A 21,290-nucleotide genomic window follows, 5' to 3' on the forward strand; every position below is an offset into this window, starting at 1 on the left:
GGTAGGTGCACGAGACATTGGAATTTGAAACCATTATATCATTTCCGAATATTAAAGATCTCATACATAGAGCTAGCTAGCTAAGGATTTATATATCTCTAACCCGACTTGACTCGAGTTAATAGCAAATCAACTCGTCAAAATGGTAGCCCTCACAACCCTCCTCCCACACATCCTCTTCCCGCTGTATTTCTATCCCGACCCCGGGGCCTGGCAACCGCTGTATACCAGTCTATCCAGTTACCCCAGCGTGACCTTCGATGTGATCATCAACCCCGATTCCGGGCCAGGCAGCACGGTTTACCCTGATTCGAACTTCATTGCTGGGATTGCGGAATTGAGTTCGTGTTTCCATTTCCCATTTGAAAAAAAGGAAAGATTTGATGATGAATAGATTCATATCCCAATGCCAATCTCCTTGGTTATGTGCACACTTCGTACGCGACTCGGAATCTGACGGTAGTTGAGAGCGAGATAGCGCAGTACGAGAATTGGTCGAAGTACGAGGATGCGGATATTGCCGTGGCGGGAATTTTCTTTGATGAGGCGCCGGATACGTATTCAGAGGCTTCGTATCAGTATATGGAGAGCGCTGCGAGTTATGCCGAGTCTTTGTAAGTCCTCTTTTCTCTTGGAAAGGTGTGAGTTCTGTGGCATTGAGATGAGTGGCTTGGAGTGAGACGAGACGAGGGAGGGAGGCAGAGAAAGACAGAAAAGCAAGGAGAACAAAAGAAGAAATATTGACTCGTGCTTTCAGGTCATTACCAACAATCATCTTCAACCCTGGTACCGTACCGGCAGACCAATACTTTAGTCTTGCAACATATATCGTTGTCTTCGAAGACTACGCTTCATCATTTACCACTTCCGCTGTGACATCTGTCCCTAGCCAGTATCTGAAGCAATCGATGTATATACTCCATGATTTCAATGGTACGGCGACGGAACAAGCGACAATAGTCAACGAGTTGAAGAGCGACGGTGTCGGTGGTATTGATATCACAACAGTGGAGTATGATGGATTCAGTGCGCTGTGGACGCAGTTTGTGAAGTCGGTTGCTGGTGGGTAGGAGACTGGTAGATTGAGGTCGTAAATTGGGACCGTACATATTTTGCTGGCTGTTTGAAGGATATTCCAACTTTGCAAGCTTCAAGGCGTTTTGAGTCTTACCATAATGGCTAATTACACTTTAACGGCATACACTCGGCCATGAAGCGCATTGGTGTTGGCATTCAACTTTCAACGAGTTGAACAATACCACGTGCGCAGTAAGATGCAAAGCAGAATAACTCAGTCAATATTAGGCACAGATACAGGAAGCACCGTCTAACTATTATAGTTGTACTTCAAACATGATAAGCCAACAACACAAAACAGAACGGATTGATATCACGTGAAACACCATGTGATGTGATAAGGTACATCCCTTTTGAGCCTCGCACTGACAAGCAACTCAAGACTATGTAGTTGTACAAGTAGCCAAAACAATTTTGGAACAAGCTGCAGGAGAGGAGATTGTATCAAATCGAAATAAGGCACACCTAGGCACACCTTGACACTAAGGTATGCCAACACATACTGCATCTTCATGCGAGTGCCGGCTTAACGATTCTAGTCCACCAAGGAGAATAAGTGACTGGTGGAGGCGAAGGGGTTCCGTGGTATCGATCCTGTATGCGACCGGCGCTGCGACCAGCGCATCATCTTAGGATACAGTTGATGGCCGAGATGAGACACTGGATGACAGATGTCTGCTGCAAATTGATGGCGCACTGTACCGTTATTTGCCCTTTTGGCTATGACTGCTGGAAGTATGCGCTGTGGAACAGCCAGCCAGACAAACAACAACACCAGTGTGTGTTGCCATTGCCACCCTCAGATCTGGCATGAGAGTGAGGGACCCTGAGTAGTGATTGAGTTTCCTGAGATGTAAGATCCAAGTCCAGCTGCACTGCAACGACGTTTGCGGATCTCGCTCTTCCATGATCCATCCAACTCTCCTCCTGATCTGATCGCCCCTCGTTTTCACGAGCCGTTCATCTCGAGTCCTGGCAGGCCATTCCCTGGCTGGGTTGGCGGAAAGGCAGAAGACTGGCGCAACGCCGCCTCTGGGAGTGGCACCCGGGAAGCTTGGAGATGCCTCCATTGCTAGCTGCAGCGCAGTGCTGTACGAGGCTGAAAAGGGATGTCTTCGAGTCTTCTTGCGAACATCTCTGCTGCAGTTGGGATTGGTAGACAGGAGAGACTTCCCTTCGCCATCCATGGGCGTCCAGTGAAATGCTGCGACGGGCAGCTTGAGGTGGTGATCAGTCATTGGGCAGGGTTGGCTACGTTGCTGGACTGCCAGCGAAGCGTGGTGATTCACAGGCCATGCGATGGTAGACATGGGTGAGATTGATGGGATCGGTCTCTCCCTGCTGATTTTCTCTCATTTCTCAACCTAACCTTCTCGTCGCGCGCATTTCTCATCGTGATATCTCACATCCAGATCTCGAGGAGGACGACCGGGAATTGCTGCTATTGTTGTTGATGTTGTGTCTGATGTTTGCTGACTGAAGGACGACAAGGACCAGACACCGGCTCACGCTAGTCTTTATCCCGACCTCCGCCATCCCCACTCTGATTCAATCAGCAGCCAGCAGCCCGGAGCTGAGCATATCACAGACAACAAGCAAGCAGCAAGCTTCACCAACTCCACCAGCTCCTGTTCCTACCTTATCGCCGCCTCGTCTTTGAGGGCAAACGCGATTTCAACACTCTTTCCCCTTCTTTGTATTTACTATACGCACTGGCATCTCAGCTGGAAGGCTTGAGATCGCATCTAGTGCCTACTACAAATGGAGCCATGATACAAATGCAGCGATCCCTCTCCCTACCTGGGCCGGCACACGCCTCTCCTCGTACGTTCGATTTATCCTTTGTTTATACCACTCTTCTGCTTCAGTCTGTCTGAGTTTCGTTGCGCAGCAAACTATGATATATACTAATGTTTTGTCTTTTTAGCTGTCTCTCCCACTATAACACAGCTTTCCTCCAGAAATCCCACTCCTTCCCCTCCCGAGAATTCCATCGTGCCCCCCAGACTCCATCGATACCAATCCCGCAGCCCGAGCAGACCTCCCACAGCATACAAGGAAAAGCCAGTAGAGCGCGAACGAACCCGAAGCGCTACGAGGCAGTCCTCTCCTACTCCTGCAGCTCGCAGACAAGATGCTCCACCAGCCGCAGCAGCCCCAAGTAACAATGTGCAGGAAAGCCCCGTGTCTCCTACAAAGCTACCGCAACTTCCTTTGCTGCAAGATGTCTCACAGTACATGAATACCCAATTCCCCACGGCTGCCACAGCCACAGCCACTACCACATTGGACGAGCTTGCTCATCTAGTCCGACTTTCTACGTACCAAGAGCGGAAGCGAACCCATTCCCGTATCCGTTTACAGAGGTCTCTTGTATCGACTGCCCTTTCCGCTCGTCTGGCACGATGTGGAGAGCTAGCCCACCGTACTTTGGTTGACAATTTTAGGGCTGATGAGAAGAAGAGCTTTGCCAACTTGTACAATGCCATCCATGATGTCCGGAACTCATGCGATGCCACACGACGTTATGCCCTCTTGGAACCCGACTTGGACAATGCCAACGGAGGAGAGGATACTGCCACTTTATCAACATTCATGCATGAAATACCCCAGCGCTCCCGTGATAGTCTACTCAAGTTTTTGACCCAGATCCGGACAAATCCGGATTATTTGGCCAGCCGCATTTGCAGTCTTGCTCCCGCAGAGCTTTCCGCTCTGACTGTATTTCACCAAGGATTGGAAGCGATCAATTCAGTGTTACCATTTCATAGTCGTTCAAAAAGCCAGCTTTCAGGCAATCTTCGGAACTCCGCGCATATACCCTCTCCAGTTGAACGTTTGCTTTCTTTTCAGCGTCATGATCCCCTGTCTGCTTTGATACATACATGCTTTGCCAATTCCGCCGGTCCAGACTCCGTGGAGGATTTGAGAAGGACCGATATTTGGGCCACAGCCTGTGCCAGACTTATCAGTGAGAGCAAAACCGGAGCGGATCCATTCATCTGTTGCGTTTTGAACGTTTGGACTGCCATGCGGGATTGGTCTGGACGGAGTAATATGGAATGGTATCTCATGAAAACCCTTGAGGATGGAGCTTTCCTATTAGGAGAAGAGGACCAGCCTGGCAGCCGAGTTCATATTCCGAGGAATTCAAAGGATTCCATTGCCGCAGAGGAATTTTACAGCGCCGCTGTTGAAGGACTATTTGGAGTTGTTGATGATCCAGGAGCCGGAGGAATGCCTGAAGGCCTTCTTGAACTTGGTAACGCGATCCTGCGGAAACTGGATCCTAAGTTGCACAGAACCACTCGCGTCTTTCTTGTGTCCAAGTGGCTCTTTTCTGTGTTCCTTCTGAGTGTGATCATCCATCCTGAGGTAAATCATCCTGTCTGCTTTGAGGCTCAGGCGCTTACATCTTTAGTCCTATGGTATGATGGCCGAATACCACATCACGGAGTATGGGCGCCAGAAAATCTTGAAAGAGGTTGTTATGAGGGCCCAGAAACTAGTCGCAGACATGCTTTGGTGAGTTATCTCGCAACCACTTCTAGCTTTGAGCTAATATTATGTAGGAGAGACACGGCATCAACGCCTCTGGCTATCAAGGCCCATATCGAGAACATCATGGCACGTTTCCGGTCTAATCGCCCGTCCAGGTCCAAACCAAAATTACTTCCAGCCAGGTCAATCACTTCTTTGAGAGAAACCGTGGAAGTGCATCCGTATTTGGTCATGTCTCCTTCGGATATGATTACCATGGTGAATTGTCTATTCCCCGAGAAACGCCCCATGTCTGGATCTCTGTCCAACCAAACAAGCTTCAGTGGAATCCGCTCATCGTCCTCATCCGTTTCGGGCATGTCTACAATCACGCAGTCTATTCCTATGTCTGCTTCTCGTACTGCCTTTGATAATGCCTCTGTCATTAGCAATAGCGGTTCTTCCATCATCAGTGATTTCACGACATCTCGTGAGCCACTTTTGGAAGATACTACTAATAAGCGCCTCAGCAGTTATGAGGATGATGGATATGAGCTTCGCATTGCCCTTTACGAGATGACTCAAACTCTAGGCTATGACGGAGCTTCAGGCGCATGTCATCCATGTGCCGAGAAATGGGCTGTCTTGTTCATGTCCCCTGATGGCCAGATGCTTTCCACACAGATGCTTCACGATCCAGATGATGACGGAGACGAAGAAGAGTTCACGACGAGCAGCGATAGCGATGACGAGTCTGCACATATTCGACCTGATCTGGACAAGAACTATCATCAACTAAGAGACTCAATCTTAAAGTTGGTCATGGACTACGAAATTCCGCAGTCATTGAATCCGAAAACAGAATCGAAAACGTTTAGTAACAGGACATCCGCAATGGAAAGTCCCAGGAAGAAGCCTCGGAGTCGACCTGGATCATCAGCCCAGACCCAGTCAAAGAATCCTTATCGCATAAGGGATCCTGCCACGGAGGTGGAATCAAAGCAGGTCGAAACTAAAGCTTCCAAGCAACGCCAAGATTCTGATACCGAAAGGCAAACTCGAGAGGCTCCAGCAGTCCTGATTGCCATGCTTGAAGCCGCGGAAGCACAATGCCAAGCCCAGTCTGACTTTGTCAATGCTCACCTATACTGGAAGACTTTGAATCAATTGCATCAGCTTTCTTCGCCCTCTCTCAAAAAAGATGGTTTCGCGTCTCTCTTGAGTATATTCTCGCGAGGCCCACGAGATCTAATCCGACGTTCCACCAGTGCCATTGAAGAATACGACGCCTGGCTGGTATGGCTTAAGCAATCTCAGGAACGTCACGATGTCACTATCGAGTCCATGATGAAGCGATTGAAGGCCCTCCGAGATAAGATGTGGTATGTCACAGATGTACGAAATTCCGCAGCTTACGAAGGCACACGGAACATTGCTATTGCTTTGAAATGTATGGCATCGCCCAAGAAGACGGCATTGTTGCCACCTTCGGCAGCTCGACCCCGGAACATCTCAAAACCTACCCCGAACAACTTTCTCTTGAAGACGGAGGCTCAGGTGATGGATATGATGGCTGCTATGGACGAGCAAGGTGGGCCTAACAAGTTGTCAGACGAACAGTCCGAAAAGACGTTGCGCTGGTTAGGACAGTTTGGCATCGAAAACTTTTGCAAAGGGGAGGAGCGCATTCATCGGTTCTGCTTGGAAATCGAAACTTGCATCAACAAGTTAGTTGGGGAGAATGTCATGGAAGCTCCTGTGTTATGGTCAACTGAGCTTTACCATCGAGACAAACGAATTCTCGACAGTGGACGACAAAAGGGGGACCTGTTCCTGAACGGCTTAGGATCCCTGAGTATTTCTGGCGATGACGGCAGCGAAGAAGGCGGGCGCAGAGGTCTTCGAAGTGCCGACTTTCGTCCTGGTCTGCGAGATCTCCGAACCATGTCTGCTAGAAACAACTCGCAGCAAAGTTTCGATTCCGGTAGATATAGCATGTCTCGACTGAGCACAACAGGTGATTTGATGGATTCTCAAGATTACTTTGGAATGGCTAGCCCAGTCTTGACAAATGATTCGGCTACAACCTTCTGGTCGCCCTTCCAGACACGAGCTCAGTCACCAACGACCAGTATCAGCAGTCATCGACCGGGCACCTCATCTTCAACCAACGAAACAGTTATCTCATCAGAACGAGCAGGTCAAGCCAAGCAACGATTCCTGTCGGAACTGAAGCAAACCTTGACCAGTCTGCTTATCAGTGATCTTGGCACTCTTGTGTTCGCCAAGGGAAGTGAGACAGACTCTTGGTTTTCCGGAGACCTTGGACAGGACTGCATCGAGAGAAAGGAACGTGCGGAGAGAAGAGTACGACGTAAAACGAGGAAGCGGACTCTGGAGAAAAAGAAGAGTTTTAGAGATCTCCGAGGCGCCCACAATACAGATGTACCTCCAGAAAGCGCAGAATCTCTTGCGCAACGCATGGAGAGAGGACCCTCCTCAAATTCTCGATCCACAGACCACAGCAATGCTGATGTACACTCAGCAACTGGTAGTTCTTCTAACAATGAGCACATTCCGGTTGGAACTCGGAAGAATGTCTCCTCGAAGGAGCTTGACTCGCCAGATTTCCCGTATAGAAAAGCATTCCAGCGCCTGCTTAGAATGTTCTCAGTACACCCAAATCCTTACGCCAAGCTAAATGCGCTGTTTGAATTGGAGCATCTCATCATCGCATACCTCTCTCCCTCACCTCCTCGACGACCTCGGATTCGACAAGATACATTGACAGCGGCTCCGCAATCACCTGAAATCCAACACATCAATGCGTTTGGCCCCCCAGATAACGCTGCGACGACTCCGAGAGCAAAAAATTTGGAAGAAGCCATCGATAACTGCAAAGAACGACGATCACAAACTCTCGGCCAAACAGACAACATGTCCCCATCTCATCGCACCAGTGATCGATCGAGTATTGCGCCAACTCCAGCAAGTACGGACATGATCGTTGATGTGCTACAAGATCTCTTCCGCGACGCAGAGATTAGACCGAAAACTCTGTTCCGTGATCTTCAATTCATTGCATCTTTTGTCCCAGCTGCGATTCTCGATAAAACAGAGCGTGGCAAAGCTTTCTGGGACGCAGGACTCGCGGCATTGGGATTGAAGCAAGACGTCTGTCGCACTTTGATTGAGATTGCCGACGAGGTGGTAGTCCACTACACTCAGACACGCAAAAGCAACGTATCAGCCAATTCGGATGCCATACCACCAACCACTGCCAATGGCGAAATCATGAAATATAGCATGCAAGACGCAGCCAAGATGTGGACCATAACCGCCAAAGAAGGCGACCCGGTTGCCGAACGTGAACTGGCTATCTTCTACCTCACACATCCCGAATTAGTGGAGCGCGTCACAGCTCCGCTTTCCAAACCTCGAGAGACATTCAAGACTCTCGATTCTCATGGTGGCGGAGGTACAGTCAAGGAAGAGCGAGACAGAGAGAGGAGTGATCCGGCGACCATGTGTATTGCCTATCACTGGATGGAACTCTCAGCTGTAGGAGGTGACGAAGTGGCGAAGAAATTCATGACGCAGAGAGAGGAGTTGAATGCTATTCCTTAGAGAGGGGATTGTATACTCTTTACGTTTTTTTGTTGTTGTGGTTGCACATTCTTGCATATATGTAAAGTCCATTACATTATACCTTTAAAAGCAGAAACAAGATAGATATGGGTTGGGTGGTTCTTTCTTTTTCTTGTTTGGACTTGCTTGGATTGAGAGATTAGTATACAGAGATACCTGGTGTTGGATTGCATTGCATTGTCGCTGTCATTCTGGTTTCGAGACGAAGAAATGAATTGTTGCATTTAGCGGACGTTTTTTGCTTCTTGTGCTTGTGTTTTTCGCGTGCTTGCTTTGGTATATACATAGAAAACTTTTCGACAGAAACTCGTTCTGGGAACGATTGATGATAGGGAAACGGAACTTTGGGATATAGGCGTATGAATGATGAATTGTTTCTTCACTTCCAAATTTTAAACTCTCTAATCTTGATGGGGAGTCGTGAGCTCGAAGATCTACGAGGCGGAAACGGGTCCCGTTCCAGCTCCGCATGAGCCCATCTTTTGTCAGCACTCCTCTCATAGTTCTCTCCCCACTATGCATCATTCTTGTCCAAGGACCAATGACATCTTTCCTTCTCGAAGTTAAATAGAGATGCCGAAGCAGATTCTCGTTTGATGTAAGCCGCATGAGTGGTGGCGCCCCCACTAAAAACGGCTGTGGCGTTCTCGGTTCAATTGTATGGCCGCCTCGGGGAGAGTCTTGGCTGTATTTGTGGAGAAGAGATGGAGTAATAGAGCTTGGTTCTTGATCGAGGACCTGGATGTGAGTATGTATATAAGGTGTGGACTTTTCCACGAGATGAGGTTTGTTCTTCAGCCCAGATCGCACTTCATTCACATTCAATCTTCAAGAACGAAACCATTATCTCCACATGGCATCCAAGAAACTCCTCGTCGTCTTCGGGGCAACAGGTAACCAAGGCGGATCGGTACTTACCACCGTTTTGAAGGACTCTGTGCTTTCCGAACAATTTAAGCTCCGGGGTATCACCAGGGATCCCAGTAAAGCGTCTGCGGCTACTTGGACAGCGAAAGGGGTTCAGATGGTCAAGGTTTGTTCTTCCTCCTGTTATTTCTTTTGGGGAAACGGCTAATGAGTACATGAAAGGGTGATCTCGAAGATAAAGAATCTTTGAGAGCAGCGATTAAGGATGCGTATGCTGTGTTCGCTGTCACGAATTGGCAGGAGGTGTTGGATAAGGAGCGAGAGATTCAGCAGGGAAAAAATATAGCTGACGTTTGCAAGGTGAGCAGAATTATTGACTGAGGTCAAAAGTCAAGCTGATTGCCATGGAACAGGAACTTAACGTCCAACATCTCATCTGGAGTTCTCTCCCCAACGTCACCAAAAGTAAGTACTTACACCACTCTCCCAAAAGCACCCGACTCTGCTAACCAAAGTTGAAGTCACAAATGGCACTAACACAGGCGTCCTCCACTTCGACAGCAAAGCCACCGTCGAAGAATACATGAAATCGATCGGCATCCCATCCACATTCCTCCTCCTCGGCATCTTCATGCACTACACCCTCCTCTTGCTGACGCCCCTCCCCGGCATACCCCATTCCCACACCCTCAAACTGCCCACGCCAACTACCTCCACCTGGCCCCTAATCTCGTGCTCCGTCGACGTAGGCAAGTACGTTAAGTCGATCCTCTTAAACCGGGATTCGATGCTCGGCCGCCAGATCCTGGCTGGCGAACGCGAATATACCGTTGAGGAAACGGCGGAGGTGTTGAGGAAGGTGGGAGGGCTTGATGTGAGGGCTGAGCAGGTTACGGAAGGGGAGTATAGGAAGTTGTTGGAGGAGAAGGGGTGGCCGGCGTTCTTGAGGGATGATATGGTGGCTAATATTGGGTTTATTGAGGAGTGGGGGTTCTTTGGGGGAGAGGGGGTTGAGAGGGATCATGGGGTGAGTTGTTGGATTTCTTGTTTCTTTTGGAATTGGTAGGGAGAGTGATTGACTGACTTTGAATAGATATTGACGGAGAAGCTGGAGACGTTCGAAGAATGGGTTGCGGGGAGCAAGGAGGTTGTTGCTATGAAGTGAAAGTGAGGTGGGGTGCATCTAATTTGGTAGTTGAAAGAGGGACGGAGATTTGGTGACATTTATATTGAATAAATCTGATTCTGGAATTGAAAAGCTCATTTCAAGGATAATCTGATCACACGAACGTACCAAGAACTTGAAATATCTATTTCTGTTTTGAGCATTGTTATGTATTTTGCTGCAATCATCCAGCAGAATCCGCAAATATTCTCATTCGAGTCTTGGATCAGTGAAGCATAATATGCACAGGAACATCCCAGCTCTTTGATTGGTCCAACCTTAATCGAGTGTTTTGTTGCACGTCGCATTCACCCAAAATCTCTTTGCCAACGAAACCGCATACAAAAAAGTGCTGTGATATGATTGGCCGAGAAATCCTTAGCGCCAAACTTTCCTGACTGCTTAACATTTGGAAATTTGAGAGAAGACCATCGTTGTGGAGCTTGATTTCTGCGATGTGCAACAAAACAAAAATAAGGTTTAGCGCCGGCCTAACTTTTTTCCTCACTGATTTGGGCATTGCTCAAGAAAGCTCCTCTCTCTCAACTTTCAAGTCTACAGCCCTCCTGGATGCTGCTCTGAGAAGAACACCGTGCCGCTTTTGCTGTCGCTAAACTCATCTTCAGAAAAAAATTGAAGAAATGAACTTGTCATCAACACAGCAGCATGAAATGGCATGAGGGCTTCTTTTCTCTTTCGCACGACATTACGGATCGCTCGCACTGATACTCGACGCAGTATCCACCAAATTTCCACGATCCGAAGTGTTATGGCTCCTCCAACCCCACTTCCATTTTCTGCGGAATTTGAGAGTGTAGATGACTACGTTGACTCTTTACTCCTATACTGCGGCGCATCCACTGTTTTCCAGACTCTTTGCGGCGGCGTCCATATCCTAGACTTTTTCACTCGAGAGCCAAGTCTTTACCATACCGCTATCCCAGAAGAATGGCGAGACTGGCTCATGGCACGTGAGTCAATGGACCTGCTCGACTTCTTGATGCGAGACGATTTGAACCAGCCTCGAGATGACTCTCCTCCTGAGAGCCTCCTCAAATACATTAGAGAGATTCGAAAGTACTCACTTCAAAGGAATGTGTCATCGAAGCAAGGAAAAGGCACTAAGTTACCACGACATATTGCAGTGGGCATGATCCCGAAAAAGATTCACGAGGTGGGCAATTTCGCCAACTATGTCGTCCGGGTCGCGGATGATGTGTCCTCACGCTCTGGGAAGGAGATTACTCATTTTGTGGATTTTGGCAGTGGGCAAAATTATCTTGGTCGTACATTGGCTAGTCCGCCGTACAATAAACATATTGTTGCCGTCGAGAGCAAGGAGCTGAATATCAATGGAGCGAAGAGTATGGATGTTCTTGCTGGTGTTGCTGAGCGAGAGAAAGTTATGAGAAACAAGAAGCTGTATAGATTGCAGCAGGACAGCATTACTCCGCAGGACAAGCTGAAAGAAAAGGCTTTGCGCAGGAATGCAAAGCCGCAGAAGCCGCCTACTGACCCGGATGCTGTTGATATGAGGCCTAGTAGGGATCTTGCTACGATTTACACACCTGCTGATGGGAAGGGGTATATTCAGTATGTTGAGCACGTTGTTCAAGACGGAGATCTTTCAAATGTCGTGGAGCAAATCGAGCAGATGAAGATTGCCGCTCCTGTAGGCAATCTTCAGGTCGTCAACGGCGACCCCGAAAAGACACAGCTACCTGAGATTATTGATGAGATATCGAAGACTGAAGATACACGACTTATGGCGATATCCATACACTCTTGTGGTAATCTATCTCATCATGGCATCCGCTCTCTCCTCCTCAACCCATCAGTCAAGGCCATTGCGATCGTAGGCTGTTGTTACAACCTCATGACCGAACGACTCGGACCTCCAACGTACAAGCTTCCCAGATTACGTCCCAATCAACGTGCTATAAACGCACCTCGATTGACGAAAGAAGCCGCAGCCTGCGATCCCCACGGCTTTCCCATGAGCAGACGAGTCTCAACCTATAATGGCGACGGAGTCAGACTAAACATCACTGCTCGAATGATGGCTGTTCAAGCACCACAAAACTGGACGGAGAAAGAAAGTGACGCGTTCTTTACGAGGCATTTCTATCGTGCTTTATTGCAGAAAGTATTCCTCGATCGAGGTGTGGTTTCAAAGATGAAGCAAGAGGACGATACTGAAGACGGCAGTGGATTGGAGAGCACGGAACCGGTCATAATCGGATCATTACGAAAAGGCTGCTATGGCTCTTTTCGAAATTACGTTCGTGGTGCACTAGAGAAGTTGAATGCAGATCCTGAGCGCAGTAAGATGGTTGGGGAAAAGATGGCCGATATGACGGACGAGGAAATCGACGAGTATTCGAGGCGGTATGAAGGCTTGAAGAAGGAGTTGAGCGTTACGTGGTCTCTGATGGCTTTCAGCGCTGGTGTGGTGGAGAGTCTGATTGTGGTTGATCGGTGGTTGTTCTTGAGGGAGCATAGTGACGCTGTGGAGGATTGTTGGGTTGAAGCTGTTTTTGATTATCAGCTTAGTCCTAGGAATTTGGTCGTTGTTGGGATTAAACGATAAAGGATTGGGTAGGGCTTTGGGCTTTGAGTTGATATGTGTGGTGGGATGGCGATGAGCTCTGTTCTCAAGCCCTCAAAAGCTGACGCTTCGCCTTAAGTGATGTCGTAGACTCGCTCTACGTTTGGGGAATCCATGGCGATTCTCGATTCCCTCTACGATAACCAATTGGAGGAATTGTCTATTCCTGCATCGTTCTGGCATGATTAAATTCCGCACTGTCCACGAGGGGAATGCGCTTTTACCAACACCTTCATCCTACTCTCGACAGGCTTCACTCCCACTTCGAGATAGGCCTATCCAGCATAGAACGCCACCGCCAACGAAAGTCTTTACTCGCCTTTTCTAGATATGATCTCGGGCGTTATTCCAGCAAAAGGCACCAATTGGTGGCGTTTCGAGGACAGCACATATCAAAAGTCTCTACAACGCCAATCTTAATCACAAGACGTCCGATGGAGTCTTCAAAGATTTACCCAGCTCTCCCCATTTTCTAAATTCTCTGAATCGCTAAACAACCTCGGAAAGTTTACCCGAGAGTCATGTTCAAAGAAAAACGAGGACTTTGAGCCCAAATCTACGCGGTACAAGACTTTACATTGCTCAGTACCCTAGCAATTTTTCCAAGGCATCATCAAGCCTGGTATACAAATTACGCCACATATGAACGTTGCAGCTTCATATGCATACATATTATTTTCTTCCAGTGATAGGTGATCTTTAGTTCATTCGAGCCTCGTCGGCATGGGATCTGCGGGCTTGTATAATATCGACATGGCTGATTTTAGTGGTTCAGCTTTCGATTAGGATGAGCCTCAATTGTCGAAACGAACGCCTATGGTTCGATTCTTCGTCTCAAAGACATATGTTTTCAAAGTTTTGCATCCTATTTCGTGTTTATGGAGGGTTTTCGATACTTTCGGGTGCGACCTACGTTTTTCACTCTTAACCACATATCCAAATAAGCCTCTTTACACAGCTACGTCTATTTCTGAGCACATCGGTGAAGAAATGTATGAGCATGCGTTAGGTTGAATCTTTACAGCAACGAATTGTACTTAAGTTTCAAGATGGCCGCTGGGTTTTCGCAAGTATACCGTTGCTGACAGTATTGGAGTTGGCTTGATTTCGTAGTTTCGAGTTCTGGATAATTTGTTGTATGTTGTCTGTGTTTCCCTTCTTTTGCATGTTTCTTCGACTGGGAGTATGTCGCTTAGAGATGATGGAAAGACGTGTTCACAGCGAGACGCAAGTCACTTAGCAAGATCCATATGGAATAGATAGAATATGAGCCTATCTATTACCGTTTGACAAGGAAATTTTCAATAGAGTTAGCATTGATGAACTCTATGCTGATGAATGGAGGTTGTAGCACAGAGACTCTTAATACAGTCCTGTCCTTCATCCGAGATTCCACCAGACATGTTCGCCACGTCCCTCTACATTCCCAAAACAGCCAACCCGACCACCAATCCCACAATTACCACATCCACCTTCACCCCACCAAAAGCTCTCAACGCACCCGATTTCGCCGTCTCAGTACTCGCCGCCCCAGTCCCCGTAGCATTACCCCCGGTGGTACTCGTCCCCGCCAAATCAAGATAGTCCCAACTCACACCCGAGCTATTGCTACACGATCCCGCATCAAGCAAGCTCGCATTCGACGAGAACTGAATGTCCGCACACTACATCCCCATTAGCCAATACCCCTCTTTACTTTCGCTATCACTTACATTATACAAAGCAGCACCCGTCTCCCCCACCGTAACGACCTGCAAACTCGCCAACTGCCCATCAACGACGGCCAACTCGGTCGGTAACGTGAATTTATCGATACACAGAGTCCCGTTCCCGGTTTCGTTTATGATCTTGGCGTTAGCGTTGAGAGAGACGTTGAAATTGGATACATTGGTGCCGAGGCCGAGGTTGAGGAATACGTAGGTGGGTGGGATGGTGGAAGGTGATTGAGAGAGAGCCGCCGGTGAGCGGCCATTGGGTTACGTTGGTGGACGAGTTTGAGGGGACGCCGGCGCAGGGGTAGATGTATTGCGAGTAGGGGGCGTTGAAGGAGTTGTCGCGCCATTGGGGAGTGTTGATTTGGAAGTGTGCGGAGATGGTGGTTGCGAGAGCGAGGATGAGGAGGGCGAGTTTCGACATAGTGGATGGGTGGTTGGTTATCAGAATAGTAGGTGGACTTGAGCTTCGAGTTTTGGTCCAAGAAAGAAGGTAGGATTTTCGAGCTTGATAATTGACAAGTAAGCGGGGAAGCTTATAGCTCTTAAGCTTAAGCAGAGCTTCAGACGAAAATCTCCAAGCCGGAATATCGGCATCTTTATATATGTATTTGAGCCACAAGTTGCTGAAATGCAAGCTTCAATTCTTTCAATTCACGCACTAACTGCCAGACATACATATTCGTACCTTAACCCGTCTTGGCCAACTTACCCCTCTACAAATCAGATAAGCAATAGAGTTGCATCCCAACCGCTTGGTTCAGATTCTATTGAATTGTCCAATGATGGTGGGACAAGGTCTTTGAGCCGTGCATGAGATGCATGCCAAGACTAGTTGCCAAGACGAGAAGGCTGAGAGCCAAGACTGAGAAGTTGCTCAAACTCTCTCAGAGAGCTGTAAGAGCAATCTTTTGATGGGATGAATGCAGAAGATGGTGGTGCGAAATACCCAAGTTGAAGCGGTGTGTTGTTGACTTATGGATATAGCGAGATGAAATAGCTAAAGTATCCAACTCCAGTAATTTAGCTATTTCTCCAGACACAACTTCTTCTCTTTATCAACCTCAATCTTGGCACCCAAATCTCCATACATCCCAAACCTCTTCTCTCAAAATGCAAATCCTCACCCTCCTCCTCCTGGTATCTACAACAACAGCGCACTTCATCCTCAACTACCCCACCACCCTGGGTTTCAACCAAAACGCCGAAGACGACTCCCCCTGCGGCGGCGCCACCATCTCCTTCACAAACACAACCGCCTTCCACCTCTCCGGCGATGCAATCGCCGTCACAACTCTCCACCCACAATCTAACTTCCTCTACCGCGCCACCACCGACCAAATCGGGACATCGAACTGGACCGTCCTCTCCTTGGTCGCTGAGTACGGCTTGGGAGCTTTTTGCGAGCCGGCTTTGAGTGTACCGGATTCTGATTGGGAGGGGAAGATGGGGTTGTTGCAGGTGGTGCAGAATGCGGAGGATGGGGTGCATTATCAGGTATTTACACCAAAAAAAATTATTTTCTTCTTTATGGCAAGAATTGGGGTTGATGAAACTTGAAATAGTGCGCAGCAGTCAATTTCGTAGCAGGTACTCAGAGTAATATGCCAGCCGCGTGCCAGAACGCGAGTGGGAACTCGGCGGCGTTCACTCAGGATACGACGCTTCTTCCTGTATCGGGGACGTCGAGCCCAACGGCTTCGGGTTCGGTGAGTAGCACAGCGAGTGCCGCGCCGTCGGCTAGCTCGACGAAGTTTTCTGGTGCTGGGGAGAAGATGAGGGGGTCAGGGTGGTGGGCTGGTGGTGTTGGGTTGTTGGTGTTTGGGGTTTTGCTGGTTTAAGAGGGAAGAGTGTTTTGAGAAGGAAGAGAGAGGAATAACTCAGCACTTGCTATTGACGGGCGATGGCTGAGCGTAGCCTAGAAGCAGAAGTTTGCTCGTTGCAGCCCATCAAGTGAAGACAATAACAATCGTCAATCCTTGGAAAGAAATGTGTGAGGTCACCAGCAGCCTCAAGCACCGCTCATTTGGCAATCGACCTAAATTCAGAGCGTTGACAAAGTAGTAGCTGTTTTCGAATAGCTATTAAATTACTCACATACCAATATTAACCCCAAGATAAACTCCATCCCCGATAAGGACAATCCATACACCTACCCTGTACTCCTCTGTCAATACCCTTACCTATTCAGCACTCGGTCCAACAAATTCCATCTTAAATGTGTTCTCAACATGTTGGTCAACACGCTCAGCCTCATGATCCACATTCGCCGTTCCTTTCTTCGAATACCTCAATTGAAGAAGCGTGATCAAAGACGTGATAAAGAGTAGTCTATTGATACCAATTAGCTTCACAGCTTTCTTTCTTCACACCAGATAATAAGAAACTCACATCATAGCAGCATCCAACCCCTGCTTGGCCGCCTTACTAACGCCCTTCTCAAGCGTCTTCCCCGCCGCCGCCGCATCACTACTACTAGCCGGCCTACTTCCCCTCCTAAAAATCGCCTCCGGCGAATCCCTCTTGAATGAAACGTTATCGTAGTCCGTCCAGCAGAAACAAATCAGATCATTCGCCCAGACATAATACCCGGTTCCTTGGTCGATGGCCGAACAGGCATTGCAAAGGGACGTGCAATCATAGCCAGCTAGAGCAGCGGCTACGATCCAGAAGATTATGAAGAGGATTTCGAGGGAGAGGATCGCGATGAAGGAATACCAGGGGATTTTGGCGGAGGGTCCGGTGCTAAGGACTAGGTAGAGGGTAAGGAGGAGGGTGAGGAGGGCCTGTTTGGGTTGTTTCTTAGTTAAGTGAGAGCGGAAATGGGTAGGGGAGACGTACGATGGCGAAGTTGAAGGATAGGCCTGAGGGGGAGGAACAGCCGTAGCTGTGCCAGTCTGAGATGTTGGACCCGGCGATAGCGACGATGGTTACGGCGAATATGATCTGGATGAAGCGGAGGTACCAGAGGTATTTGTTGGTTCGCTCGACGGGGTTGAAGGTTGGGTTTGGAGAGGTCTCGGTTTTGTGAACCTCTGGTTTTGGTGCTTTGGCTGAATCTGTGAGATCCATTGTGTGAGGAGTGCGGGGTCAAGTATTAAGTTACTTCAATTTTGGTCGCGATCACCACGCAAGCCATAGCGGCAAAGACCTACACTTATATTTCCCCTCGACAGTCCACCATCTCGCCCCATTCCTCAGCCGACGGAAAGCAGACAACATGAGGCTGAGACATAAATACTTTATTTGGAGCATCCGTGAGTCTGGAACCGAAAAGTGTGGTTGCGCAGAAAAATGATTTGTTGGTGGTGAGGCTGAAAAGCAGCCACAGTGCTCCGAGCCGTGTCCCGGCATCCGGAGAATAAGCAATGCTTGTCTCCACACTATTGTTTTTGCTGGATTCGGAAACATCAGCTGCGGGAACTTATCCATTTGACAGGGAGCTAAAAGTCTGGAATCGGGTCGGGTATCTGGTTTAGGGGTCGAGGATATATCGAGATGAGGGGTTGAGGAGAAAGAAAGGAAAGAAAGGGTTGTTGGAACCCCTATTTTTGGTTAGCGAGGTTCGCCACAGTTGCCGTACTTACCGGCACAATCCAAAGATGAGCGGATTGTAGGACATTTGAATGTCGTCTTGTCGCCCATATTTACCGGCGATAGGTATACACATACAAGAAGGCTTGAGAATTTGCACCTCCGACAACAAAGATTACCATCTATAACTAAATTGGACCAGTCAGAAGCCTCAGTCTCGGTGCTTGGGCTGTGTGCTTTTCAGAATTTCCAACTCTACATGTCCAATCGGGATGGGAAGCGAAACTCGTGGCACCAATGTCGCATAGGGCAGATCGCCTCCAAATTCACATGCGAATTACGAGGCATTCGAGAGTCATAATCAAACAGAGAATTTTCTGGATTCAGAGCATGCTAAGGCCTTCGAACTCTGCAAGATCAGATCCTAGATCCCCGACGAATCGTTTTCTTTCCATTGTTCAAATTGTGACCCTTTTCAGTGCCTTAGATCCCGGCAGTGTAGAGCATGATAACAAGAGGCTCAGTCATGAGACTGTTGACTCTTCAGAACTTCATGTAGTGAAGCGGAGCAAGTATATGCAACATCAGCTCGCTACAATCACCAATTACAAGAGCCGAACTTGAGCAGGAGGACGCATATCCTGCTGAGATTTTGAACACTAAAAGAGCGGTGAACTCTACAGGTACCAAAGAATTTGGCCTCCAAATTTCCTTTCTAGATTTTCTTCAGCCTCGCTCCTTTCATTGCCCTGCACTGGCAGATCCAGCTTGGCAAGCGAACCAGTGAGAGGGAGCATAAAGTTCACTTCGAGGCGTACGGTTCTTTGAACTTTCGACACCTCTAGCGTCGTTCCGACATGGAGTCCATTTACAGGGGTCGATTTTGGCCTCCAATTTTGTGCATAAGCGAAATTCCTCACGTATGACTTCCTTCCAGGGTGTTAGTTGGCCAATGATAAGAAGTATAAACCTCAGTTCTAGATGTATGGTCCTTTGAATTTTTCACACCCCCAGCCTTGCGACTTAAAATAAGTGATTTAAGAGTGGTCAGTTTTTGGCCTCCAATTTTGTGCATAAACTTACGCATCACACATGATCTGTGTTCAAAATTTGAGGCTTTCAACCAGATAAGAAGTACAATGATCAGTTTGAGGTGTGAAGTTGGTTGGATGCTCGACACTCTCGGCGATGCTTCTCGGTACCTTGATTGAAAAGTCCTCGGTCTCCAATGTTGTCCACGCACTGCAAAAAACGGTACCAAAGCATTGAAACCTTCACATGGACGACCAAGCTCAACGGACCAATGAGAGGAAGTAAAATCTTGAGTCTGGGACATGAGGTTGTTGAGTTTTCTTACCCTCACAGATCCTTGCATTTTTTTGATTGGATGTTCTTTGGCCTCCAACTCATGCATGTCAACTGTTCCAGCGTTCAGCGCATCAAGAGCCACGCAGGAGTGGCTTTTGACCCGAGCATGCGCTTCAAGCGAGCCAGTAAGAGAAAGTAGAAAGCTGAGTTAGGGCATGGGCTTGTTTGGATTTTTGACCCTTCATGCGGCCCAAGCAGAGCCATAGGCTATCTTTTGGCCTCCAAATCTGTGCAGAAGCGAGACGCAGTGCTACTGTAAGACGAACATTTGTCGACTAGGACTGGGAATAAGAGGCTATGCACATATATTGCAATATTTCGACAAACATGTAGATTTCAAACAATGACAAAATAGCTCACAATAAAAAAGATTCGAGAGGAAAGCACTTGCTATTTTGATGGGCCGAGTTGAATTCCCAGTGATCGATCTGTATGGAATCTTGGAGCAACATGTTTGTAGTTGAGAAGTGAGTTGGTATTATGAAGCAAGAGAACTCCAGCCCATGCTTGCTCTATGTGTTGGCGCAGAGGTCAGTCGTCCCTCTGACCTTGGCCTTGTAAATCCAGAACCGAAACTCCATGCAATGCCCCAATATTCCTGTACATATCTTACATGATTACCCTTTCCTTGGACAATCAGATATGTCTCAATGTCCCATCCTGTACCAACCCCCTATAAGACGTTCCATATGTATACGATCCACCACAACCACCACAACCACCGCTCCCCTAATCCTCCTCACTCGGTCTCCTCATGTACGCATCAATCGCCAAACTAAACGCCGCAAAGCCTGCACATCCCAACGCAGCAGCCTGAGGACCCGCTGGCGCAGCCAACACCCCACCGGTGATACAACCCGCAATAACGCCATTCTTCAAATCATTCTTCGCCCTAAAACCCTCGATGCAGCATTCCGTGCCCGCGAATATCGCGCCCACTTTGCCGAAGTTCTTGGCGGAGGAATAGGAGCGCGAGCCCATGTCTTTGAAGCCGGCCCGGAGCTGTTCGCGGAGGGGGAGGGATTGGATCGCGGTTGCGTTGGGGTTGGTGGATAGGGGAGTGTCGTAGGACATCTGTGAGAGGGTTAGAGATGGGGATGGGATTGGGGAAGGGAGGGAGATGTACAGAGGCCATGAAGAGACCGAATGCGCCGCCGAGAGCAAAGCCCATTACGCCTGAGACGGCGGTTTTGCCGGGGCAGGACTCCATTAGGTATTGCATCTGTAGGGGTAGACGTTAGTATATCTTCTTAACAATGAATCTCTTCAAAACCCGTCTCCATTGTATTCTCGACCTTCGACTTCGTGTCCAGCATGTCTCGGAGGAACATTACTTCCAATTCACCATCAAACTCCAGCACTTCCCAACACTCCCTACCATGCTCTCCCAATCCTCCTTCGCCCAAGCTCGCAGAAACCTCCGATAATGAACAATGAACAATGAGAAAGGGAAACTCACACTCTTTACAGCAGCCATGGTCTGCGCATCCGCACCATCCATACCTCCCTGGCCACCCGGCGGAGTGAATAACGGATTGCCGTTCATCTTGTCGCGATTGCTTGTCGTTGCGATATTGTTCTCGGTGAAATTCCGAAGTTCAGTGAGGCGTTCACGAATTTTTAGACTCGGCTGAGAGGGTTTTTGTGGCGCGGCGAGGCTGCGACACGTGAATGAGAAGGCTGGACGAGGCTGTGGTTGCGATTTCAACTGAGGAAGGTGAATTTGATTGAGCTGCTTTTTTTCATCGCACGTCAGAATCTATGTTCATTTGAATTCTTTCTCTTGCCTCTACTTAAAAATAACCCACGAAACACAACCAAGATGTTCTTC

The 21,290-nt window shown here is 48.3% G+C and overlaps 8 protein-coding genes across 8 annotated transcripts; 4 read left to right on the top strand and 4 right to left on the bottom strand.

Moving 5' to 3' along the window:
* Window positions 1–65: 65 nt before the first annotated feature.
* Window positions 66–798, top strand: LY89DRAFT_684436 (uncharacterized protein). The gene is made up of 2 exons (XM_018214876.1): window positions 66–341; window positions 395–798. Exons 1-2 carry the CDS (start codon window positions 143–145, stop codon window positions 616–618), a joined length of 423 nt encoding a protein of 140 aa, XP_018071729.1. The 5' UTR covers window positions 66–142; the 3' UTR covers window positions 619–798.
* A 983-nt stretch (window positions 799–1,781) lies between these two features.
* Window positions 1,782–2,387, bottom strand: LY89DRAFT_733229 (uncharacterized protein; the record flags this gene model as incomplete). Its single annotated transcript, XM_018219776.1, has 1 exon — window positions 1,782–2,387. One exon carries the CDS (start codon window positions 2,385–2,387, stop codon window positions 1,782–1,784), a length of 606 nt encoding a protein of 201 aa, XP_018071730.1.
* Window positions 2,388–2,444: 57 nt separating this feature from the next.
* Window positions 2,445–8,586, top strand: LY89DRAFT_781590 (uncharacterized protein). The gene is made up of 4 exons (XM_018222493.1): window positions 2,445–2,901; window positions 3,005–4,452; window positions 4,499–4,602; window positions 4,650–8,586. Exons 1-4 carry the CDS (start codon window positions 2,847–2,849, stop codon window positions 8,182–8,184), a joined length of 5,142 nt encoding a protein of 1,713 aa, XP_018071731.1. The 5' UTR covers window positions 2,445–2,846; the 3' UTR covers window positions 8,185–8,586.
* Window positions 8,587–9,058: 472 nt separating this feature from the next.
* Window positions 9,059–12,827, top strand: LY89DRAFT_733231 (NAD(P)-binding protein; the record flags this gene model as incomplete). Its single annotated transcript, XM_018219777.1, has 6 exons — window positions 9,059–9,238; window positions 9,295–9,432; window positions 9,486–9,537; window positions 9,594–10,099; window positions 10,166–10,233; window positions 10,976–12,827. The coding sequence occupies 6 exons, from the start codon at window positions 9,059–9,061 to the stop codon at window positions 12,825–12,827; spliced, it is 2,796 nt and encodes a 931-aa protein (XP_018071732.1).
* A 1,393-nt stretch (window positions 12,828–14,220) lies between these two features.
* Window positions 14,221–14,981, bottom strand: LY89DRAFT_781592 (uncharacterized protein; the record flags this gene model as incomplete). The annotated part of the gene is made up of 3 exons (XM_018222494.1): window positions 14,221–14,509; window positions 14,558–14,692; window positions 14,826–14,981. 3 exons carry the CDS (start codon window positions 14,979–14,981, stop codon window positions 14,264–14,266), a joined length of 537 nt encoding a protein of 178 aa, XP_018071733.1. The 3' UTR covers window positions 14,221–14,263.
* Window positions 14,982–15,574: 593 nt separating this feature from the next.
* Window positions 15,575–16,544, top strand: LY89DRAFT_684441 (uncharacterized protein). The gene has a single exon (XM_018214877.1). It carries the CDS (start codon window positions 15,671–15,673, stop codon window positions 16,115–16,117), a length of 447 nt encoding a protein of 148 aa, XP_018071734.1. The 5' UTR covers window positions 15,575–15,670; the 3' UTR covers window positions 16,118–16,544.
* Window positions 16,545–16,594: 50 nt separating this feature from the next.
* Window positions 16,595–17,821, bottom strand: LY89DRAFT_684442 (uncharacterized protein; the record flags this gene model as incomplete). Its single annotated transcript, XM_018214878.1, has 3 exons — window positions 17,399–17,821; window positions 16,949–17,343; window positions 16,595–16,888 (listed from the first exon to the last, which is right to left on the bottom strand). Coding segments are annotated over exons 1-3 (770 nt in total), but the record flags the coding sequence as incomplete, so codon positions are not given.
* A 2,077-nt stretch (window positions 17,822–19,898) lies between these two features.
* LY89DRAFT_615445 (mitochondrial import inner membrane translocase, subunit Tim17/22) lies at window positions 19,899–21,061 on the bottom strand. Its single transcript, XM_018210727.1, has 3 exons — window positions 20,919–21,061; window positions 20,586–20,681; window positions 19,899–20,533 (listed from the first exon to the last, which is right to left on the bottom strand). The coding sequence occupies exons 1-3, from the start codon at window positions 21,003–21,005 to the stop codon at window positions 20,189–20,191; spliced, it is 528 nt and encodes a 175-aa protein (XP_018071736.1). The 5' UTR covers window positions 21,006–21,061; the 3' UTR covers window positions 19,899–20,188.
* Between the last annotated feature and the right edge of the window lie 229 nt (window positions 21,062–21,290).

This window comes from Mollisia scopiformis, assembly GCF_001500285.1.
Source record: "Mollisia scopiformis unplaced genomic scaffold LY89scaffold_11, whole genome shotgun sequence".
Taxonomy (NCBI): domain Eukaryota; kingdom Fungi; phylum Ascomycota; class Leotiomycetes; order Helotiales; family Mollisiaceae; genus Mollisia; species Mollisia scopiformis.

Coding starts and splice junctions, on each gene's coding strand:
- LY89DRAFT_615445 (XM_018210727.1), bottom strand. CDS start 21,005: ATGAACGGCAATCCGTTATTCACTCCGCCGGGTGGCCAGGGAGGTATG. Junction 20,682..20,918: donor CCATGGCTGCTGTAAAGAGT/GTGAGTTTCCCT, acceptor CTACCCCTACAG/ATGCAATACCTAATGGAGTC. Junction 20,534..20,585: donor TCGGTCTCTTCATGGCCTCT/GTACATCTCCCT, acceptor ACCCTCTCACAG/ATGTCCTACGACACTCCCCT.
- LY89DRAFT_684441 (XM_018214877.1), top strand. CDS start 15,671: ATGCAAATCCTCACCCTCCTCCTCCTGGTATCTACAACAACAGCGCAC.
- LY89DRAFT_781590 (XM_018222493.1), top strand. CDS start 2,847: ATGATACAAATGCAGCGATCCCTCTCCCTACCTGGGCCGGCACACGCC. Junction 2,902..3,004: donor GCCGGCACACGCCTCTCCTC/GTACGTTCGATT, acceptor TTGTCTTTTTAG/CTGTCTCTCCCACTATAACA. Junction 4,453..4,498: donor GTGTGATCATCCATCCTGAG/GTAAATCATCCT, acceptor TTACATCTTTAG/TCCTATGGTATGATGGCCGA.
- LY89DRAFT_684436 (XM_018214876.1), top strand. CDS start 143: ATGGTAGCCCTCACAACCCTCCTCCCACACATCCTCTTCCCGCTGTAT. Junction 342..394: donor TGCTGGGATTGCGGAATTGA/GTTCGTGTTTCC, acceptor GATGATGAATAG/ATTCATATCCCAATGCCAAT.